The sequence below is a fragment of the Sus scrofa genome, chromosome 2 (genome assembly GCF_000003025.6).
Source record: "Sus scrofa isolate TJ Tabasco breed Duroc chromosome 2, Sscrofa11.1, whole genome shotgun sequence".
Lineage (NCBI taxonomy): Eukaryota > Metazoa > Chordata > Mammalia > Artiodactyla > Suidae > Sus > Sus scrofa.
In genome coordinates, this window is record NC_010444.4 from 14,578,030 (window position 1) to 14,596,853 (window position 18,824).

General features: G+C 46.0%; 1 protein-coding gene across 1 annotated transcript in view; it reads right to left on the bottom strand.

Moving 5' to 3' along the window:
• PTPRJ (protein tyrosine phosphatase, receptor type J) overlaps nt 1–18,824 on the bottom strand; it is a 176,335-nt gene that overhangs the window by 29,541 nt on the left and 127,970 nt on the right. Inside the window, exons 6-11 of the mRNA XM_021083062.1 lie at nt 17,246–17,473; nt 14,302–14,568; nt 11,388–11,645; nt 6,379–6,636; nt 5,356–5,634; nt 1,944–2,240 (exon numbers count right to left, since the gene is read on the bottom strand). Coding sequence (XP_020938721.1) covers nt 1,944–2,240; nt 5,356–5,634; nt 6,379–6,636; nt 11,388–11,645; nt 14,302–14,568; nt 17,246–17,473 — 1,587 coding nt within the window. The remainder of the gene's footprint in view (nt 1–1,943; nt 2,241–5,355; nt 5,635–6,378; nt 6,637–11,387; nt 11,646–14,301; nt 14,569–17,245; nt 17,474–18,824) is intronic.

An 18,824-nucleotide genomic window follows, 5' to 3' on the forward strand; every position in this document is an offset into this window, starting at 1 on the left:
AAAAAAAAAAAAAAAAAAATTTCATCTGAGGAAAGAGAGCTACAAATCAAAAAGTGAGAAAATCACTGGACTAAATGGTAAGTGGTCATTATTGAGCCCTACCACACCTGCTCAGCTTCAGAAAACTAACTCTGACAAGCTCCTTCTCTTCATAGAGACTCTGAAGACTCGGTGCTCACCCCCGGAGATAGCAAATCAGACATGGTTTATGTTCCTCAATAGCTTAGACCCAGTGAGATGCCTAAGATAGAGAACTACAAAAAAGAATACAACAAGCTTCGCTATTTCTATTACGCTCTAGAATGCTGCAGAAACACAAAGGACTGTGACCCAGGGCCATCCTATATAGCTATGTCCTACATAACTCCAAAGAGTCCCATGCACATTTAGACTATGTGAATGGTGGCCCACAGAATTGTGCAGTGCACAACCTGAACAGCCATACATGGGGCTCTGAAGTGGTCTTCCGCCTATGCTATCTCATCTAATTTGTTTAACAGCCCTGGATGGCAGGTTTTAGTTCCTCTTTTTTACAACCAAGTGAAAAAAGGCTCAGAGAAGTTAAGCAGCTTTTCTGAGACCACATAGCTGGTAAAAGGCAGACTTTAGAATCAAACCGAGATCTGCCTAAGCCCAAGGCTCTGTCCCTAGAATTCCTCAACCACTTTTTAAGTCAATGACCCTGAAGAAGCTTTTGCTTACTATTTCAACCACTAATTCTTTTTTTCTTTTTTTTTAACAGCACTCACAGCATGCAGAAGTTCGTGGGCCAGGGATCAAACCCATGCCACAGCAGTGACCTCAGTCACAGCAGGAACAATGCCAGATCCTCAGGCTGAGCCACCAGGGAACTCCCTCAACCACGAATTCTTTAGAAATTGTCCAGAAACATTCTGATATCCTAAAGGAAATAATCTAGGAGTCAAAAAGCACAAAGCAAAACCAATTCAACCAGGTCGACCTAAGACATAATTTAAGCAAAGACACAGGGGGCAAAATACAAATAAAAATTAAACAAAAAATGAATATAATGAAACAGAAAGAGACTTAGAACAGATGCTGACTCAGACATTGAAAAACTTATGGTCTCCAGAGGAGACAGTTTGGAGGGTGAGGGGATGTGCTTGGGCTGTGGGATGGAAATCCTGTGAAATTGGATTGTTAGGATCATTATACAACGACAGGTGTGATAAATTCATTTGAGTAATAATAAAAAAAAAAAAAGCAAAGAATCAATTTTTTCCAAATACTGAAAAAAAAAAAAGAGAGTCATGAAAAGATTAAGTAGGGAGATACCCTGTGAATAAGCCCATTTCCCAAAACAGCTGAGGAGCTTGTTAGCACAGATTCTAGGGGAATATGAACCTTGACTAAATATCTGATAATAGCATTTTTAAAGTATCGTTAAATTTATAAGTGTAATGGTAACGTGGTTATGTCTGAAAGAAAGGGAAAAGGTGTCAACACATACTGAAATATTTACAAATAAATGACAGAAAGACCAGGACTGGTCTCAAAGAAACTCGATAAGGGAGGAGGGGATAGAAATGAAATAAGATTGGTCGGGTGCTGATAAACGTCCAACGGTGATGATGGGTACATGGGTTCTGTTACACTGTCCTTCGCTTTTGTAGATATTTGAACATTTCTATAAAAAATGCTTTGTTTTAATGCAGCAGGGGAATTTACTCCTTAAAAGATAATGTGTCAATAAATTATTCTGTAAAGCAAAGAAACCTTTTGGAATGTAAAAAAGGATCCCCTCTTCCTCTCCTCTTTGAGACCAGATTTCTATAGAACTGGGTTGACAGTCTATGCCAACAAAAACCAATATTTTAGGATTAAATTTTTTTTAATTCTAGGCTACACTTGCAGACCCCCTGGGTCAGCTCTCCAGAGATGTCCACAAAGTCATCTGACCACCCTGCCGCCACGGAGCCCACCTGTGATGCCAGTGAGGCAGGTGTTCTGGGTGGGCGCTGCCATCTTGGAGCCATTACAGGACAAGGCAGTGATGCTGATGTTGTACGAGGTAGAAAAATTCAAATACGTGACCTCCGTCCTGTACTCAGAGCCATTCTCTGAGGAGCAGCTCTCCAGGTATGTCATGTTTCTCCAGCCTCCATTGCTGACCTCCAGCATGAAGCCTGTGTTGGTGCCAAAAGGGCAGGGCCACTTGAGGACCAAGGTTGGCTCTCTGGGGACCACCTCACAGTGGAAGGAGGCTACAGGTGCCGGATCTGCAAAGCAAGCACAGCACGTCATGAAATTCAGGGGCTTTCTCCTTTGCACACACGGACACCGGGGGAGCAGCAGAATTGGTGATGAGGACACAGCCATGGGATGTGGCAGAAGAGGCAGAGGCTGACCTTGAATCCGCCCTGACCGGTCTGTGTGACCTTGGGTCAGTCTCCCAACTGCTCTGAGCCTCAGCTGCAGGACCACTTGAGGATTAAATAAAACGGTGGCAGCCAGGCTCAGGCTGGAAGAGAAAGGGGCTCCAAGAGGCAACTATAACACACTGTGGGTGGCAGCAACCTTTTCATCTGTGTCATCTCACGTGGGGACTCTCTTGACAATCTTTCTAGAACAGGCAGGAATACTACTGTCCCCTTCTGCAGATGAACCAACTGAGGCTTAGAGAGATGAAGGAAGTAATTTGCTACAGAGGACACAGCTGGTCAGTGGTGAAGCCAAAACTGGAACCCAGCTTTTCTAAATCCAAGTCTAGAGTGTTCTCTACACACACGACAGGCTGACTACTCAATGGGAAATGGTATCAGTTTCTTCATATTTAAAATGCGGTGTTATTGCTGTTCCGCAGAAACGGGCACAACATTGTGAATCAACTATAATTTAAAAAATAAAAACAAAATAAAATGGAATGTTATTTGTCTCTATCTGAGGGCCGATAGCATTTTATTGAGAGCCAATAATTAAATCAATATAAATGGAAAACTCTGTGTTACCATCCTGGGGAGAACAGTGTCATTCGTGTTGTACTGTTTTAAAGCAGGAAAAGTTCTAGTGAGTCGCTGAGTATAACTCCCACATTCTCCACCTGACCCCTGGAAAGGTAACCTGCCCCATAACACACATCCACTCCGCCAGCTCCTGTTCCATCCACTCCCACCCATAAATGCCCCTAGATGCCTTTCTCTTGCTACAGGCTAAAATGATTGTAGCTACCTATTAGCAATGGAAGCTGCCCAAACACCAAGGATCAGAGGTCAATGAGCCTGAGTTAGCAGAGGGAACTTGAAGCTGCAGGGATCTCATTAACCCCTCCCTGGGAAAGGTCAGAGGTCATGGAGGTTCCAGGTCTACATGGGAGGCTGACCCTTTGAGACCCCTGCCCCCTTCCAAATCAGCCTAAACACACCTGAATGGCTTGGCCTAAAGAAGAGGGGAAGCAGGTGCAGAGACGGTGGGGAAAAAAGTGGTTCACAAGTGCAGGGGTGATAAAGGTACCAGGATCAGAACTGTGAACAGCAGTACTCAGCCATCCACAAAACATTCCCCGGGTAACACTCTGAAAGCACCCCCAGTTAGACGCAGGCCTCATCTTCTCTTGAAAAGGTCACACACTTTTTTTGCATTGAAACATAAGGATCAACAAAGGTGAAAAAGGGAGTTCCCGTCGTGGTGCAGCGGAAACTCATCTGACTAGGAACCATGAGGTTGTGGGTTAAATCCCTGGCCTCGGGAGTTCCCGTCGTGGCGCAGTGGTTAACGAATCCGACTAGGAACCATGAGGTCTCGGGTTCGGTCCCTGCCCTTGCTCAGTGGGTTAACGATCCGGCGTTGCCTTGAGCTGTGGTGTAGGTTGCAGACGCGGCTCGGATCCCGCGTTGCTGTGGCTCTGGCGTAGGCCGGTGGCTACAGCTCCGATTGGACCCCTAGCCTGGGAACCTCCATATGCCGCGGAAGCGGCCCAAGAGATAGCAACAACAAAAAAAAAGACAAAAAGATCAAAAAAAAAAACAAAAAAAACAAAAAAAAAAAAAACCCTGGCCTCGCTCAGCAGGTTAAGGATTCAGTGTTGCCGTGAGCTGTGGTGTAGGTCGCAGACGCAGCTCGGATCTGGCGTTGCTGTGGCTGTAGCGTAGGCCAGCGGCTACAGCTCTGATTTGACCCCTAGCCTGGGAACCTCCATATGCCACGGGTGTGGCCCTAAAAAGACAAAAAGACAAAAAAAAAAAAAAAAAAAAAAAAGGAAAGGTGAAAAAGGAGTCCCGTTGTGGCTCAGCAGGTTAAGAACCCAACATAGTGTCCCTGAGGATGCAGGTTTGATGCCTGGCCTCACTCCATCAGTTAAGGATCCAGGGCTGCTGCAGCAGTAGTGTAGGCCGGCAGCTGCAGCTCCAATTCAACCCCTGGCCTGGGAACTTCCATATGCTGTAGGAGCAGCAGTAAAAAGAAAAAAAGAAAGATGAAAAAGCTGAGCATTCTCTTTAAAACTATCCTTTCCATCTTTTCAGTGTAAAAGCCAAACTCTGATCTGCCAGCCCAGAGCTCACCCATGCCCTGGCCCATCACCTCTCGGGCCTCACCTCCCACCCTCCCCCTCCTGCTCTTTCTTCAACACAGCAGGGACACTCCAGCCCTGGGGCCTGAGCATGGGCTACCCCTCTGCCCATGATGCCCTGATATCCACTTGGCTGGCTTTGCTTCCTTCAAGTCTTTGCTCAAAAGTCACCTTTTCACTGAAGTCTTCCCAAGACAAATACCTTATTTCCCCCATCCTTGTTTATTTCTCCCTCCTTAGCAGTAATCACCATCCAAAAACTTTTTTTTTTTTTTTTTTTTTTGTCTTTTCTAGAGCCGCTCCTGCAGCATATGGAGATTCCCAGGCTAGGGGTCTAATCGGAGTTGTAGCCACTGGCCTATGTCAGAGCCATAGCAACGAAGGATCCAAGCCACATCTGCAACCTACACCAGAGCTCACAGCAATACCAGATCCTTAACCCACTGAGCGAGGCCAGGGATCAAACCCGCAACCTCATGGTTCCTAGTCAGATTCACTAACCACTGAGCCACGACGGGAACTCCCAAAAACATCTCTTGTTTGTTGTATCTTCCCCATCAGAATATAAGTTCCAGAAAGGCAGGGGCTTATTATCTGTGTCCTTTAATAGTGCCTGGCATATGGTAAGTGCTCAATACATATTTGTTGAGTGAATAAACAATGTGGGCAACAAGACAACACTAATAAGCTATTAGGATGCTCAGAAAGTGCGGTGTCTGTTAGGGCACACCACACAAAAGCTGATCAGCTAAAGCTGACTATAAGGACCTGCGTGCAAGGCCAGCAGCACACAAGAAAGAGCCCAAGAGGCACCTGGGGCTGCTCACCTGTACAGAATGACTGCCGATCAGGTGCCAGTGACTCAGTGCCATCCCCCACCTGTGAGAAGATCTCTACTATGTATGAGTAGCCAGGTATTAACTCGGTGACTGTAGCACTGGTGATGCCAGTGCCGGTGACTATCTGCGTTGTCTTGCTGGCATTTCCTTCCTGCTCAATCAGAAGGCGGTAGGTGTACCTGGAAGAGGCTTCATCAAAGTTCTCCCAAGTTAAGGTTGCTGCCGTGGTGTTGGTACTTATTTTAACGTTGGACACATTGCTGGGCCCTTAGTTTAAACATAAACAAAAAACACGGATTAACTTAAAATTCCAGAACCATTTTACTGTCTGCATCTAAAAATAGCCTAAAAATAAATTCATTTAATTAAAAAAAAAATAGCCTGAAAATGAATTAATTCAATTTAATAAAAAAACAGCCTGGCTCCTTTTGGGAAAGACTAGAGCTAATATGTGATGGCTCAAAAGACAGAAGGCTTCCCCAAAAGACATTCAGAAAATAATTACACCGATGAAACCTCAAAAGAATTAAAGTTTTTCAGGCTTCTTTTAAGTGTATCTGAAATAGAGTTTCAAGATGTAATTTCTCATCTGTTTTTGAAATGTAGAGAAAAGGATACTAGAAAGACATTCTCAGCTACCATCCCTACCATATATGTAGGTCCATGAGCAAAGCGCTTCTCTCACTGTTGCACACAAGGTGCCTCGAACACGACAGCGTGACTCTCCTCTTGTCTGTGTTCCCAAAGGATGAATGGAATAATTTCCCAGGCTTATGGGATCCCATCCTTTCTGCTTCTGAAGACCACTGCGCTCTCAGGGCTCAGCATCATGCCCCATGAGCACAGCAGAATCTTTGCTGAGGTCAACGTTTTCCACTTACACGGCTTCACATTCTACCTGGAGCCCAGACACACAGGGGCCTCCTGCCCCATCGTTTCCCCAACGCTCACCTCCCACCCTCCAAGTGGAGTCAAGGAGGAGACCTCGGGAGGGTGTCCTAACATGCTTACGTGTGTACTGGGCTGTGGCACTGGCGTTCCCCTGGACGTGGTTCACTTCGGGGATGATCGTGATGTTATATAAGGTGCCAGGGATCAGGCCCCCGAGAGTGATGGCTTCGTGGGAACTGTTCATCTCATGAACGCTGTGCTCAGACTGTACGCGTACCAGGTAGAGGTACCCAGGAGCACTGTCGGTATTCTGCCACTTCAACTGCATGTCGGTCGTGGTGACGTTAACCACCCGGATGTCAAACACCGCACTGGAGTCTGGTCGGAGGAGAGGAAGGACAAAGGAAGTCTGATCATGACCATCCTAACGTCCAGCTTGATTCCAAAGTGTCTGTCAAGAGCACTGGCTCTTTTGCCATCAAGCTCTTAAATGCGTTCACGAACGGCCAACGCCCAAACTTAGGTGAGAAACACACACTCAGTTCTGCCAAGAATTTTGGCTCTTCTCTAGCATCCATGAACTTACCAGCTCAACCTAAGGTTTCTGGTCTTTTGCCTTTGTCATAGAAATGCCCCCTCTTCAGGGGTCTTCCAGAGAGGAAACCATGGTCACCTTTTTTTTTTTTTTTCCTTTTTTTCTTTTTAAGGGGGCAACCAGGCCAGGGGTTGAATCAGAGCAGAGCTGCAGCTGCCAGCCTTCGCCACAAGCACAGCAACACCAGATCCAAACTGCATCTGGGACTTACACCACAGCTTGTGGCACGCCAGATGCTTAACCCACTGCGCCAGGCCAGGGATCGAACTGCATCCTCATGGATACTAGTTGGTTCTTAACTCACTGAGCCACAAAGGGGAACTTCATGTTCAGCTTCTTGATCTGAGTGCCAGTGACCATATGGGTTTGGTTTGTGAAAACTGATCAAACCATGCAGTTCGGACTGTTTGAGTGTGTGCTTTTTGAGTATGCATTATTACATCTCCACAAATAGGTCTTTTAAACTCACTCCCTCAAAAGAAAACATCTTCCTGTCCCACAGTCAGGCATACTGAAGAGAAAAACTGAAATGGAGAGTTGACACTTTCTAAGTAGGAGCCTTTGAGGCTGCAGTAGGGAGAGGAAAAAAACACACATGCCCTCCACCCTCTGAGCCAGGAGTCAGAAGAGAAATCACCCCCACGAGTCCTGCGGGTTCTGTGTTCAGATCACCCCACCTCTACACAATGAACCAGCCGCAAGAAATGCACAGATCAAGGCCCTGAAAAAACTAGATAAGGGGGCCTCTTTTCTCCCCTTGCTTTCAGAACTTCCCTTTACCTGGTAACCAGGCATTGGGTGGATAGAGGACAAAAGAGGGAAACGTTTTCACTATAAAACCTTGCATTTTTTAAAAATTTTGTACCACATGCACATACTACCTGCTCCTAAATTTGTTTTTATTTCATTTCATAAACATTCTATTTTTTTGAAGAGACCAATTCCAAAATTAATTTTTTGTTGTTGTCTTTTTGCCATTTCTTGGGCCGTTCCCATGGCATATGGAGGTTCCCAGGCTAGGGGTCGAATCGGAGCTGTAGCTGCCAGCCTACGCCAGAGCCAAAGCAACGCAGGATCTGAGTCGCGTCTGCGGCCTACACCACAGCTCATGGCAACGCTGGATCGTTAACCCACTGAGCAAGGGCAGGGATCGAACCCACAACCTCATGGTTCCTAGTTGGATTCATTAACCACTGCACCACGACACGAACTCCCAAAATTAATTTTTTAAGTGGGTTTTCCTTAAAGGAAGGACACTTTGAGAGTCCTCCTTCCCAACCACCAGATTCCTGATGTCAAAGGGATTCTACAGGCAAAAGACCATGAAAGGCCACAGTTTTCTATAAACATCAAAACAGTAGAAATAACCTAAACATGCTGTAAAAAGAGAAGCACTAGATACACTGTGATCTGCCTACATGATGAAATAGTTTGCAGCCACTAAAAACACGAAGACCATAGCAACTATGGAAAGGAAGTTATGGTATATACTGAGTAAAATACAAAAAAAAAAGATTCATATAGTAATTCCAAAGCTACAAACTAAATGTATGTCCATGGACACAGACAGAAAAGAAGTTCAGTTGGGTTATACGAATAGAGTTATTTTTGTTTCCCTTCTTTTTTATGGTGGTAAAATACACATAACATATCTATCATTTTATCCAGGGCTAAGTGTACAACTCAGGAGCATGAAACACACTGACAATGTTGTGTCACCATCACCACTATCTAAACCCAAAACATTTCGGCATCCTCAACACAAACTCTGTTCCCATCAAACAACTCCTCTCTCCTCCCTCCTCCTAGACCCTCTATTCTACTTTGTCTCTATAAACATGCCTATTGTAGGCACCTCATCTAAGTGGAATCATATGATCTTTGTCCTTCTATATCTGGCTTCTTTCACTTACCATAATGTTTTTAATGTTTATCCATGCTGTAGCATGCCTCCGTACTCCATTCCTTTTTATGGCTAAATAATATTCTACAGTATATCTACTGTATAGATATACCACATTTTGTCTATCCATTCATCTGCTTTGTCTGTTTTTTGTTTTGTTTTAGGGGTTTTTTTGGCCATGCCCCTGGCAAGCAGAAGTTGCTGGGCCAGGGATCAAACCCAAACCACAGCAGTAACCAGAGCCACAAAAGTGATGACATCAGGTCCTTAACCCACTGAGCCACCAGGGAACTCCTCCATTCATCAGCTGATGGACACTTGGCTACCTCCATCTCTTAGCTACTGTGGATCATGTACTATGAACATCAGTGTACAATTCCAGACCCTTCTGTCAATTCTCCTAGAAATATATATAAGTAGGAGTAGAATTGCTGGGTCATGCAGTATTTATTTCCCTTTTCCAAAATTGCTTTTATTTATTTATTTTGCTTTTTAGGGCCACACCTGCAGCATACGGAAATTCTCAGGCTAGGGGTTGAAGCAGAGCTGTAGCTTCCAGCCTACACCACAGCCACAGCAATGCAGGATCCAAGCCATATCTGCGAGCTACACCACACCTACACCACAGCTCACGGCAACACCGGATCCTTAACCCACTGAGTGAGGCCAGAGATCAAACCCGCGTGCTCATGGATACTAGTCGGGTTTGTTACTTCTGAGCCATGATGGGATCTCCCAAAATTGCTTTTAATGTTGTTATATTGATTCTCCCCAATAATAATGAACATTGATCAATTAGAGGCTAGTGCCTTATCACAACCCTTCTTGATTTCCATTCAGTGGGACAATTATAGGCAACAGTACAAGAGATTTCTTCTCCTTATGAACAGACCTAAATTAGTTTTGCAGCTGCACCCCATCAAAGTGTCATTCCACACTGTAGTTAAAGCAAAGCCAGACAGAGGCCAGGTCACTACCTTGTCACTCTGGGCCAACTACTTAAGTTCACAGAGTCCCCACTTCCTACTCTGTAAAATAGAGACGATAATAGTACTCACCTCTTGAAGTTGTGTTAAAAACGTATAAATACAGGATGAGAGCCCTGAACTTTGTAGACCCTCACAATATTATATTATATTATAATTATAATTATATTATAATTACATTGAATTCTGGGCTTCAGAAAGTCACGCAACACCAAAGGGATCCCACACTGGTGGTCCACTTGCCATTAAGAAAGAAAAAAATATACACTGATACTACGACCCTATCTCAACAGTCTAACCTGAAATTCAGACTTGAAAAAAAAATTTTTTTAAAAACCCTAAAATAAAAATGAAATTCAGACTTGAAAGGAAATTACTGAAATTCCTCTGAGGGATGCATGTTAGCAGTTCCCTTGTTTCAAAAGCAGATCTTTCACAGGGAACTATATCTAGTCACTTGTGATGGAACCTGATGGAGGATAATGTGAGAAAAAGAATATCTCTATGTATATGTGTGTGTGTGTGTGTGTGTGTGTGTGTGTGTGTGTGTGTGTGTGTATACATGTAAATGTATGACTGGGCCACTCTGCTGTACAGCAGAAATTGAGAAACTGACAGAACATTATAAATCAACTATATTAAAAAAAAAAAAATTTTTTTTAGGAGGCCCTGTCATGGTGCAAGTGGAAACGAATCTGACTAGGAACGATGAGGTTGAGGGTTCGACCCCTGACCTCGCTCAGTGGGTTAAGGATCCAGCATTACCATGAGCTGTGGTGTAGGTCGCAGACATGGCTCGGATCCCACGCTGCTGTGGCTGTGGTGTAGGCCGGCAGCTGTAGCTCCAATTGGACCCCTAGCCTGGGAACCTCCATATGCCGCGGGTGCAGCCCTAAAAAGACAAAAGACAACAACAACAACAACAACAAAAGAAAACAAATAGTTTGGGTTTTGAAAGCAAAATATTCTCTGTTGCAACTCTCATTTCTAGTACAAAAGAAGCCATAGACATTATATAAAGAAATGAGCTTGGAAAAGAAAGCAAGAAAACAAGGAAGGACCGAAGGAAGAGAGAAAGATGGAGAGAGGGAGGAAGGAAGGGAGGGAAGGAAGAAAAGGAGCATGGTTGTATTCCAATAAAACTTTATTTATAAAACAGGCAGTGGGCCAGATTTGGCCCATGGGCCAGTATTATCTGCTGATCCCTGTCTCAAACAGTGGAATGGCAAGCAGGTGCTGTAATTATCCCGCAAAAATATTCATCCTGATTAGGAAGACTATTCATAATAAACCTGTAAGTAAAAATAATCAGGTTATAAAATACATGTACAAGATGACTTCAACATTTAGAAAAGAGAAAATACACACACATATGCACATCAGTATCTATCTTGAAATTCTAAAATATCACACATCAAACATTATCAGTGATCATCTCTGGTTGATGGTTTACGTGTGATGTGTCTACTTTTGCCTGTCTGTATTTTATATAATGAATCCGCATTGCTGTTGCTTTAAATTTTTTTAAGATTTTTAGTAAATATTAAAAGAAAAGCAATATTTGGAAAACCTGATGCTTACGAATTATACTGACTTCCCTTAGGAAACATGGCTGTTTCGCAGAAAACACAGCCTGCTGGCTTACCAGTTCTAGTGGAAACTGTTTGGGAGTCCCCTTGAGTCCCATTCGGTCCTTGTGGAAGAATGTCAAAACGATATGTGGTGCCAGGGTATAAGCCACCAATGACAATGCTCTGGTTGGTGGTTGTCTCCTCCTGAGCTTTCCCAGTTGCACTCTGTGTGGTATATATCCTAAAGGAATTAGAGTCATTGCTGCTCCACGCTAAGCCAATTTCCCTTGCACTGACACTTGTCACTCGGAAGTCAGAAACTGGACTGGGGGCTGTGGGAAGAAAGTAAATGACTAGATTAAGAATCTGTTTCTCCAGAAGATATAAGTGACTGAAACCTCACCAAACCTTTACACCGAGATTAAATGCATACTTGGGACACCCAACCTCTCTTTTTCTCTTCTTTGTTTTATCATCTGCACCACGAGCCTCTCAGAAACTCGAGTTTCTAACCAACAAGGGAACAGTTGGCTGCAGGAGTGCAGAAACGCATGTTTAAGTTGTACAAAGCCGCTCACAGAGAATGAAAAGAGGAGAGAATTCCTCTGGGTCAAAGGCTCCGGCTCTGGCGTAGGACCTTGGCCACTGCTGGCTGCTTGATCTGCTTTTTACTAAGCATCTCAGAGTCTCTGTTTAAGGATGGGCAGCAGAGGCTGCTGCTGACTCCCAAAAATCCATCCCTCCCATTTTCCTTAATCATATTTTTAGCACTGTCCATAGCGTGGGGATAAAAACTACATTTCCCAAACCCCCTTGCAAGCAGACTAGCCATGTGACTAAGTTCTGGCCAATGGGATGTCAGAAGTACTATATGGCTTGTAGGAAGCATCTGCAAAGGGTGGAGCACCACTTTCTATGCTTCCTCCTTCCTACAGCTGGAATGTGGGTGTGATACCTGGAGCTCAGGCAGCCTAGCTCTAGAACCAACATCATGGTGGTGGCTGCAGCTTTCTGATGCCAGGATGGCAGCTCAGTACATTCCTAGAGCCAACAACTCCAGCCAGGGCTGCTGACTGTGACACAGCTGGGGACTCTCTGGGTAAGGAGTTCTGTACCCTTAGACTAGGAGTCATTCCTGGGTCCCAGCCTAAAGCCTGCATCCCATGTTTTATGAGTTGAACTGTGTCCCCTCAAAATTCATATGTTGAAGTCCTGACCCCCAGTACACCTCAGAATCTGGCCATATTTGCAGATCAGGTTTTTAAAGAGGTGATTATGATAAGATAGGGTCATTAAGTGGGCCCTAGTCTGACTAGTGTCCTTATTAGAATAAGAGACAGGACACAGATCTGCACAGACCAAAGGACAACCACGTACAGACACAAGGAGAGGATGGCCATTGCAGAGCCAAGAACGGAGGCATCAGAATAAACCAACCCTACATCACCTTGATGTCAGACTTTTTTTTTTTTTTTTTTGTCTTTTTGCCTTTTCTAGAGCTGCTTCCCGTGGCATATGGAGGTTCCCAGGCTAGGGGTCCAATCAGAGCTGTAGTCACCAGCCTACACCAGAGCCACAGCAACTCGGGATCTGAGCCACGTCTGCAGCCTACACCACAGCTCACAGCAACGTCAGATCCTTAACCCACTGAGCAAGGCCAGGGATCGAACCCACGACCTCATGGTTCCTAGTCGTTTTTGTTAACCACTGCGCCACGACGGGAACTCCATTGATGTCAGACTTCTTATATCCAGAGCTAAGAGGAGAATTCTGTTTAATCTCCCAACCTGTCATACTTACTATGGCAGTCCTAGCAAACTAACGCACCAGCTTTTCTAGGGATTCTATGAAAACCCTCGATTCCCAAGATTAAACCTCTTTCAGCTCAAAAGAGTTGCTGGTTTCTGTTTCCTGCAACTAAGCCAGAGCTAACACTCTACCACCCCATCCTGCCGAGTGCTGGAGGAAAAAATTTCTCTCTTGGAAACTCTGGGAGTTTTTCATTGCTCACACAAACCTAATCCTAACAGAGAGATTAAACGGTAACAAAGTAAAAGAAGAAAAGGATGTAGATTCTGGTCAGAAGACATTTGTAGGTGTGCTTCCTGGTCAGCAACAGACACTTAAACATTCTGGTGGAATGAACCCTGGGTCCAGAGCCAGGACCCCCTGGGGCCAAGTCCCTGCTCTGCCGCCTGCCAGCTCTGCAGTCCTGGGTGAATTCTCCAGCCGTGCTAGGCTGTGGCTTTCTCATCTGTAAAAGAGGGATTCTAACACCTACCACGAAGACCACTGCGATACAGGTAAATCTTCTGGCACAGTGTGATACCGAAAAGATTATACTATTATATATTATCATACTGCTATATTACTGAACTATGGGTATATCATTATTGTTTTAATGACTGGACTTCCTTTGGAACAGAAACCTTTTTATTTGCTGCCTATCATCTTATTTTTAAGGGACGGTTGGCTGAGAAGAAAAGACAAGGCATAGTAGCTGTGTCCTGCCTCATTATAATATCAGCATCCAAAGGAACAAGGGACATGAATCACGCAGATTCCTTTTGTCTCCATGTACCAATTAGCTCCCCATCTCTAACACACTAGAATGGTCATTATAAGCACAGGCTAGAGTCCAGGGAGCCCAGCTGCCTAATCCCACTTCTGACACTTACAAGGTGTGACACCTGCCCACAGAACCTCTCAGCCTTGGCTTCTTCATCCACATAATAAGGCTAATGCCAGACATGTCACAGAGTTGAGGATATTAAATGAGACAGTGCAAGGAAAGCACGTCACGTGACGCTGGGCATGTGGGAGGGTCAACCAATGATTATCGCTATTAGATCACACATCCTGAAGGCAGCAAGAGTCCCTGTGGACCCACACGCTTAGCGGTGAGGGCAGGAATAGAGTCTGTCTCGTATCAGGGCCTGGCACAGAGCAGGCAAGCATGAAAGGTTAACAAAGCAGGAGTGGACTCACGGGTGTACACCTGGAGAAAGCCCGGCGTGCCCGTGGAACCACCGTCGAGGAGAGGACACACCGTGATGTTGTACAAGGAACTCGATCTGAGTGGAGTGAGGACGGCCTGAGTCTCATTGACAGTGAGATTGAAGGAATCTGTCTCGCCAGCAACCTGTATCTCATAGGTATAGACGGAGGACGGCTCATGATCATTGATCTTCCAGGTCAGGGTCAAGCTGGTGGCGCTGATGTTCACAACTTTAATATCAAAAACCTGACTGGAATCTGCGAAGACACAAGAGGCGTTAACAACCACCAGAAGGGCCAAGCCAAAGAGAGAGACAGAGAGAAAGAGAGAGGAGCTGTCAGCAGGGCACATCATCCAATCTAAGCAGCACTCAGTGATTCTTCCTTCCAACTCTACACGTTTAAGTACAACTACAACGTACCCAACTGTATGGGGGTCCCAGCAGAATTCAGGCAGCATCTTCAGTGAAGAAACCACCTGACCACTTGCACCTGGGGAGTTAGTCTGTGTTCTTCTTTGTGAGCTGACTCTTAGAGATCGCAATGGACACCTCAAACAACATGCCCCCCACGAGGTTCAGGGTGACCCCAAAAGGTCTCAAGCATATAAACATACTCTACATGATCACTTAAAGATCACAGGCTTTAGCAGGGGGCAGCTCTGGATTCCAAGGTCAGCTCAGCTTTAATAGGCAGGTGGATCTTAGGAAAACCTGAGCTTCCTCATCTATGAAAGCAGGATAACAATTCTGACTCAAAGAGTACAAGTTATTCATCATTTGCACACACCACCCTCCCAAGTTACCCTCCACCTTCTTCTGCCTGTTCTGTGTCCAGGAGGCTGACCCCTGCACATTGCATCCCTGGGGCCCAGGTTGGGGGGTGAGTGGCATTCCTGCCAGGTGGCCTGGGACCAGGTTCCACCAACGGGTGACACAGGCAGGCTCCTGGAGGGCTGGAGGAGGAAAACAACTAGAGTCTTTCTCTGTACTGCCTCCTGCTCTGGGTCACCTGTTCCGGTCCAGCTGCGTCCTCCACGGCCCCAGCCCCTCACTGGGCTCTAGAAACACTGTCTCCTCCCCCTTGCTCTCCAGCCTGGGACATGATTTTCTACCACAACTAGTCTTGGGTGTCTCAACATCCTCCAGTGGTTCTCTTAACTCCACCTGGATAGTTACTTGAAAAAAAGTCTGGGTGTGTGTCTGTACATGAATATAGACACACATACATATACATACACCCACAGTAGAGAGGAGGTTAAGACCATAACATAACTATTACGAGTGTACATAATACAGATATCATTTATTAGGCACTACGACAATCAACACAAATCAGACTCTGTGTGTATCCATTTGTCCAAAAGCTTAACATATAATCAATTATTTAATTCCACTCGAATCACTTTAAAAAGGAGGGCCCCAGCCCACACTAATCTGCAGGGCCTCTTTTAGCAAATCAGGCAGAGAGACCCTCCTCTGGATGGCTCTGCCCTGGGGTGCATGGCTTGGTGAGGGGCCCACAGCCTAGATCCCAGCCCCCCTCACCCCTGCACTAGCATCCTGTGAGTAGGACAGCCCCATCATTGTCAACGGCACCCCTGGAGGAGCCCCTTTCCCCTCACCACCTTAGAATCTGGAGGGAGGGTCACCAGTCCAGCGTAGTCCAGACTTTCCTGGATGCTAGCCTGGTTTCTGTCCTTGACCTCCAGCCTCACACTCACTCCCTCCATTCTATGGGTCTCTGACAGCCTTTTGGAACAGATATATTTGGGGATAACATAACCAGAGTCGGTCTGTGCTGCCTGCCACCGAGCCCCTGAGGACTACAGGGCTGCAGCATTTGTTTCTGAGCCCACAGAGGCTGACCATGGACTTCTCATGTACATTTGCCTCAATTCCCCATCCATACGGGCATCCCTCGAGGGGAGGAGCCATGCGTTTCTTAACCCTCTCATCAGCACCGATCCCAAAAGCCTCTAAATATTGTTCCACATACAGAGTGGGAGTGCTGACAAATTAGAGATAGAAATATACCTGGCACTTGTGGGTGCCAGCAAATGTCACAGGAAGGTCAGCAGGCCTTCCAAGATCAGGTCAAAAGAAGAAACACATTTTCGTCTTTCAAGGGGAAAACTCCTAACCAACATGGACAAAGTGAAGATCAAGTTCAAGAGAAAAACATCACAGTAGTTGGACTCATTGGCTAGTCTGCAGAGTCAAAGGAAAGAGAGACTGAGGCAGCAGCTAGCGTCTGCACATGGCAGCTGCTCAACACGCTGCACTGAGTTCCATGAAAGAAGGGTCTCGGACACAAAGTGAAGAAGAAACAGAGTTTCCCGGCAGCCTAGCGGTGAAGGATCTGGTATTGTCACTGCTGTGGCTCAGGTCACTGCTGTGGAGCAGGTATGATCCCTGGCCCAGGAACTTTGTTTTTTTTTTCTTTTTTGTTTTTCCTCTTTAGGGCTGCACCTGCAGCCTAAGGAAGTTCCCTGTGTAGGGGCTGAATCGGAGCTGCAGCTGCCAACCTACACCACGACCACCACAACACCAGATCCAAGCGGCATTTGCAAACTATGCTCGTGGCAGCACTGGATCCTTACTTAACTCACTGAGCAAAGCCAGGGATCGAACCCACATCCTCATGGATATTAGTCGGGTTCTTAACCCACTGAGCCACAACAGGAACTCCATGGCCCAGGAACTTCTATATGCCATGGGTGCAGCCAAAAAAAAAAGAAAAGGAAAAGAAACTTACTGGATCTGCTCTGTCCAAAAATCTCTTCCAGAAAACTCCCTCTGACAACAAACTACTTAAACTCCCTCCAACAGCAAAACTACTTAAGAAGCAAGAGGTAATTCAGAACCAGAATCCCAGAAGACAAATTTTGTGCTAGAAAGCTCTGGCTGTGGCTATGTTACAAAATTCAACATACTTGTTTTGAACTCTGTGGCCTGGGGGTGTCCTTCGGGGCCATCTGCTGCCCGGGGATAAACAGTGGCCTTGTACCCTGCATCAGACTTTAACCCCCAAACCAGGACTTCCGTGGTGTCCGGGGTCAGAGAAGGGTCGGAGGGCAGGTCTGCAGATTCCAGTCGGTATTTGTACCCAGGGACGCCAGGGCTCCTGAGTGGCTGGGACAAGCTGTCTGTGTTGTTGGCATCTGTTTCAAACCAAAAAAAGCAAAGCAGACGTGACGTGCAACAGAAGAACAAACCTGTCTTCTTTCAGCGCCGCTGCCCTTCCCCCACCCCTTCCCCTCCCCCCATGAGAAGCCAACCCACCCACAGCTGCTACCACACAAATATCTGTTCCTTTCCTCCCCCAGAAGGATACACGCTCCTGAGAGGGCCCTGAGTGAGGCCGGTATGTGACTTTGCACTTTTATCCCAGGTAGCACCATAGACATTGGGGCCTCTCTCACCAACTCAGCTATCTGCATCTCTCCCCTTCTTTCGAGAAGTCACCTTTTCCCACCCAGCTCCAAAGATGGATTTCTCGGGACGGCCACGTGATCTGCACGTGGCTACTCAGAGCCCACTCACTCCAGAAACTCTGTCCTGGACCAGACCCCTGCAGAGAGAGGGCGAACCAGGCAGAACTGCTGAAGCAGGCGAAAGCTGCTAAAGAGAAAGAAGCAACAAGGACAGACAAGAGTCATCTCGCCTCTTCCTTCAAGGCCTTGCCTGGCTGTCCCAGCAGGGAAATATACACGAGACGAGAAGCTGCTCTTTTAGTCCAAGATACCCGAAGCCTGGTTCCTGATGCCTGCCCTCAAGAATCCTAACACCTCTCTCCAGAGTTCTGTTTCCTTGTGTGGAAAATGAGGACTGAGTTCTTGTTCTCAATGCACAGGGTCACCCCTGAAAATTCTATGAAGTCTGCAAATGACTCCTCCACTGTCGATGCAGAAAACATCCGCTAGATTTGCCTGAGCCGCATCCCTTCTCTCAAGGGAAGTGGTAAACTCCTCCCAGAGGCCTCTGTGGGCTAACACCTCTGTTACGCATTCAGCAGAAAGCTTAGAAAGCTAAAGAGACCCGCTATGTTTCTGGATGCCAGGCTCCAAAGTTTCAACCTCCAACGTGCTGACCTGTAACTTAAGAACACTTCCCTCCTTCGTCCTACACGTGTGGGGACCAACTAAAATGTAAAGGAGGAGTTCCCGTCGTGGCTCAGTGGTTAACGAATCTGACTAGGAACCATGAGGTTGCAGGTTCAATCCCTGGCCTTGCTCAATGGGTTAAAGATCCGGCGTTGCCGTGAGCTGTGGTGTAGGTCGCAGACACGGCTCGGATCCCGAGTTGCTGTGTCTCTGGCCTAGGCCGGCAGCTGCAGCTCCGATTAGACCCCTAGCCTGGGAACCTCCATATGCCGTGGACACGGCACAAGAAATGGCAAAAAGACAAAAAAATAAAATAAAATAAAATGTGGAGGAGACCTCCATCAGTTCTACAACTCCATACAAGTTACAAGAACCATTTTTTTTTTAATCTATTAAGTTACTGAAAGTC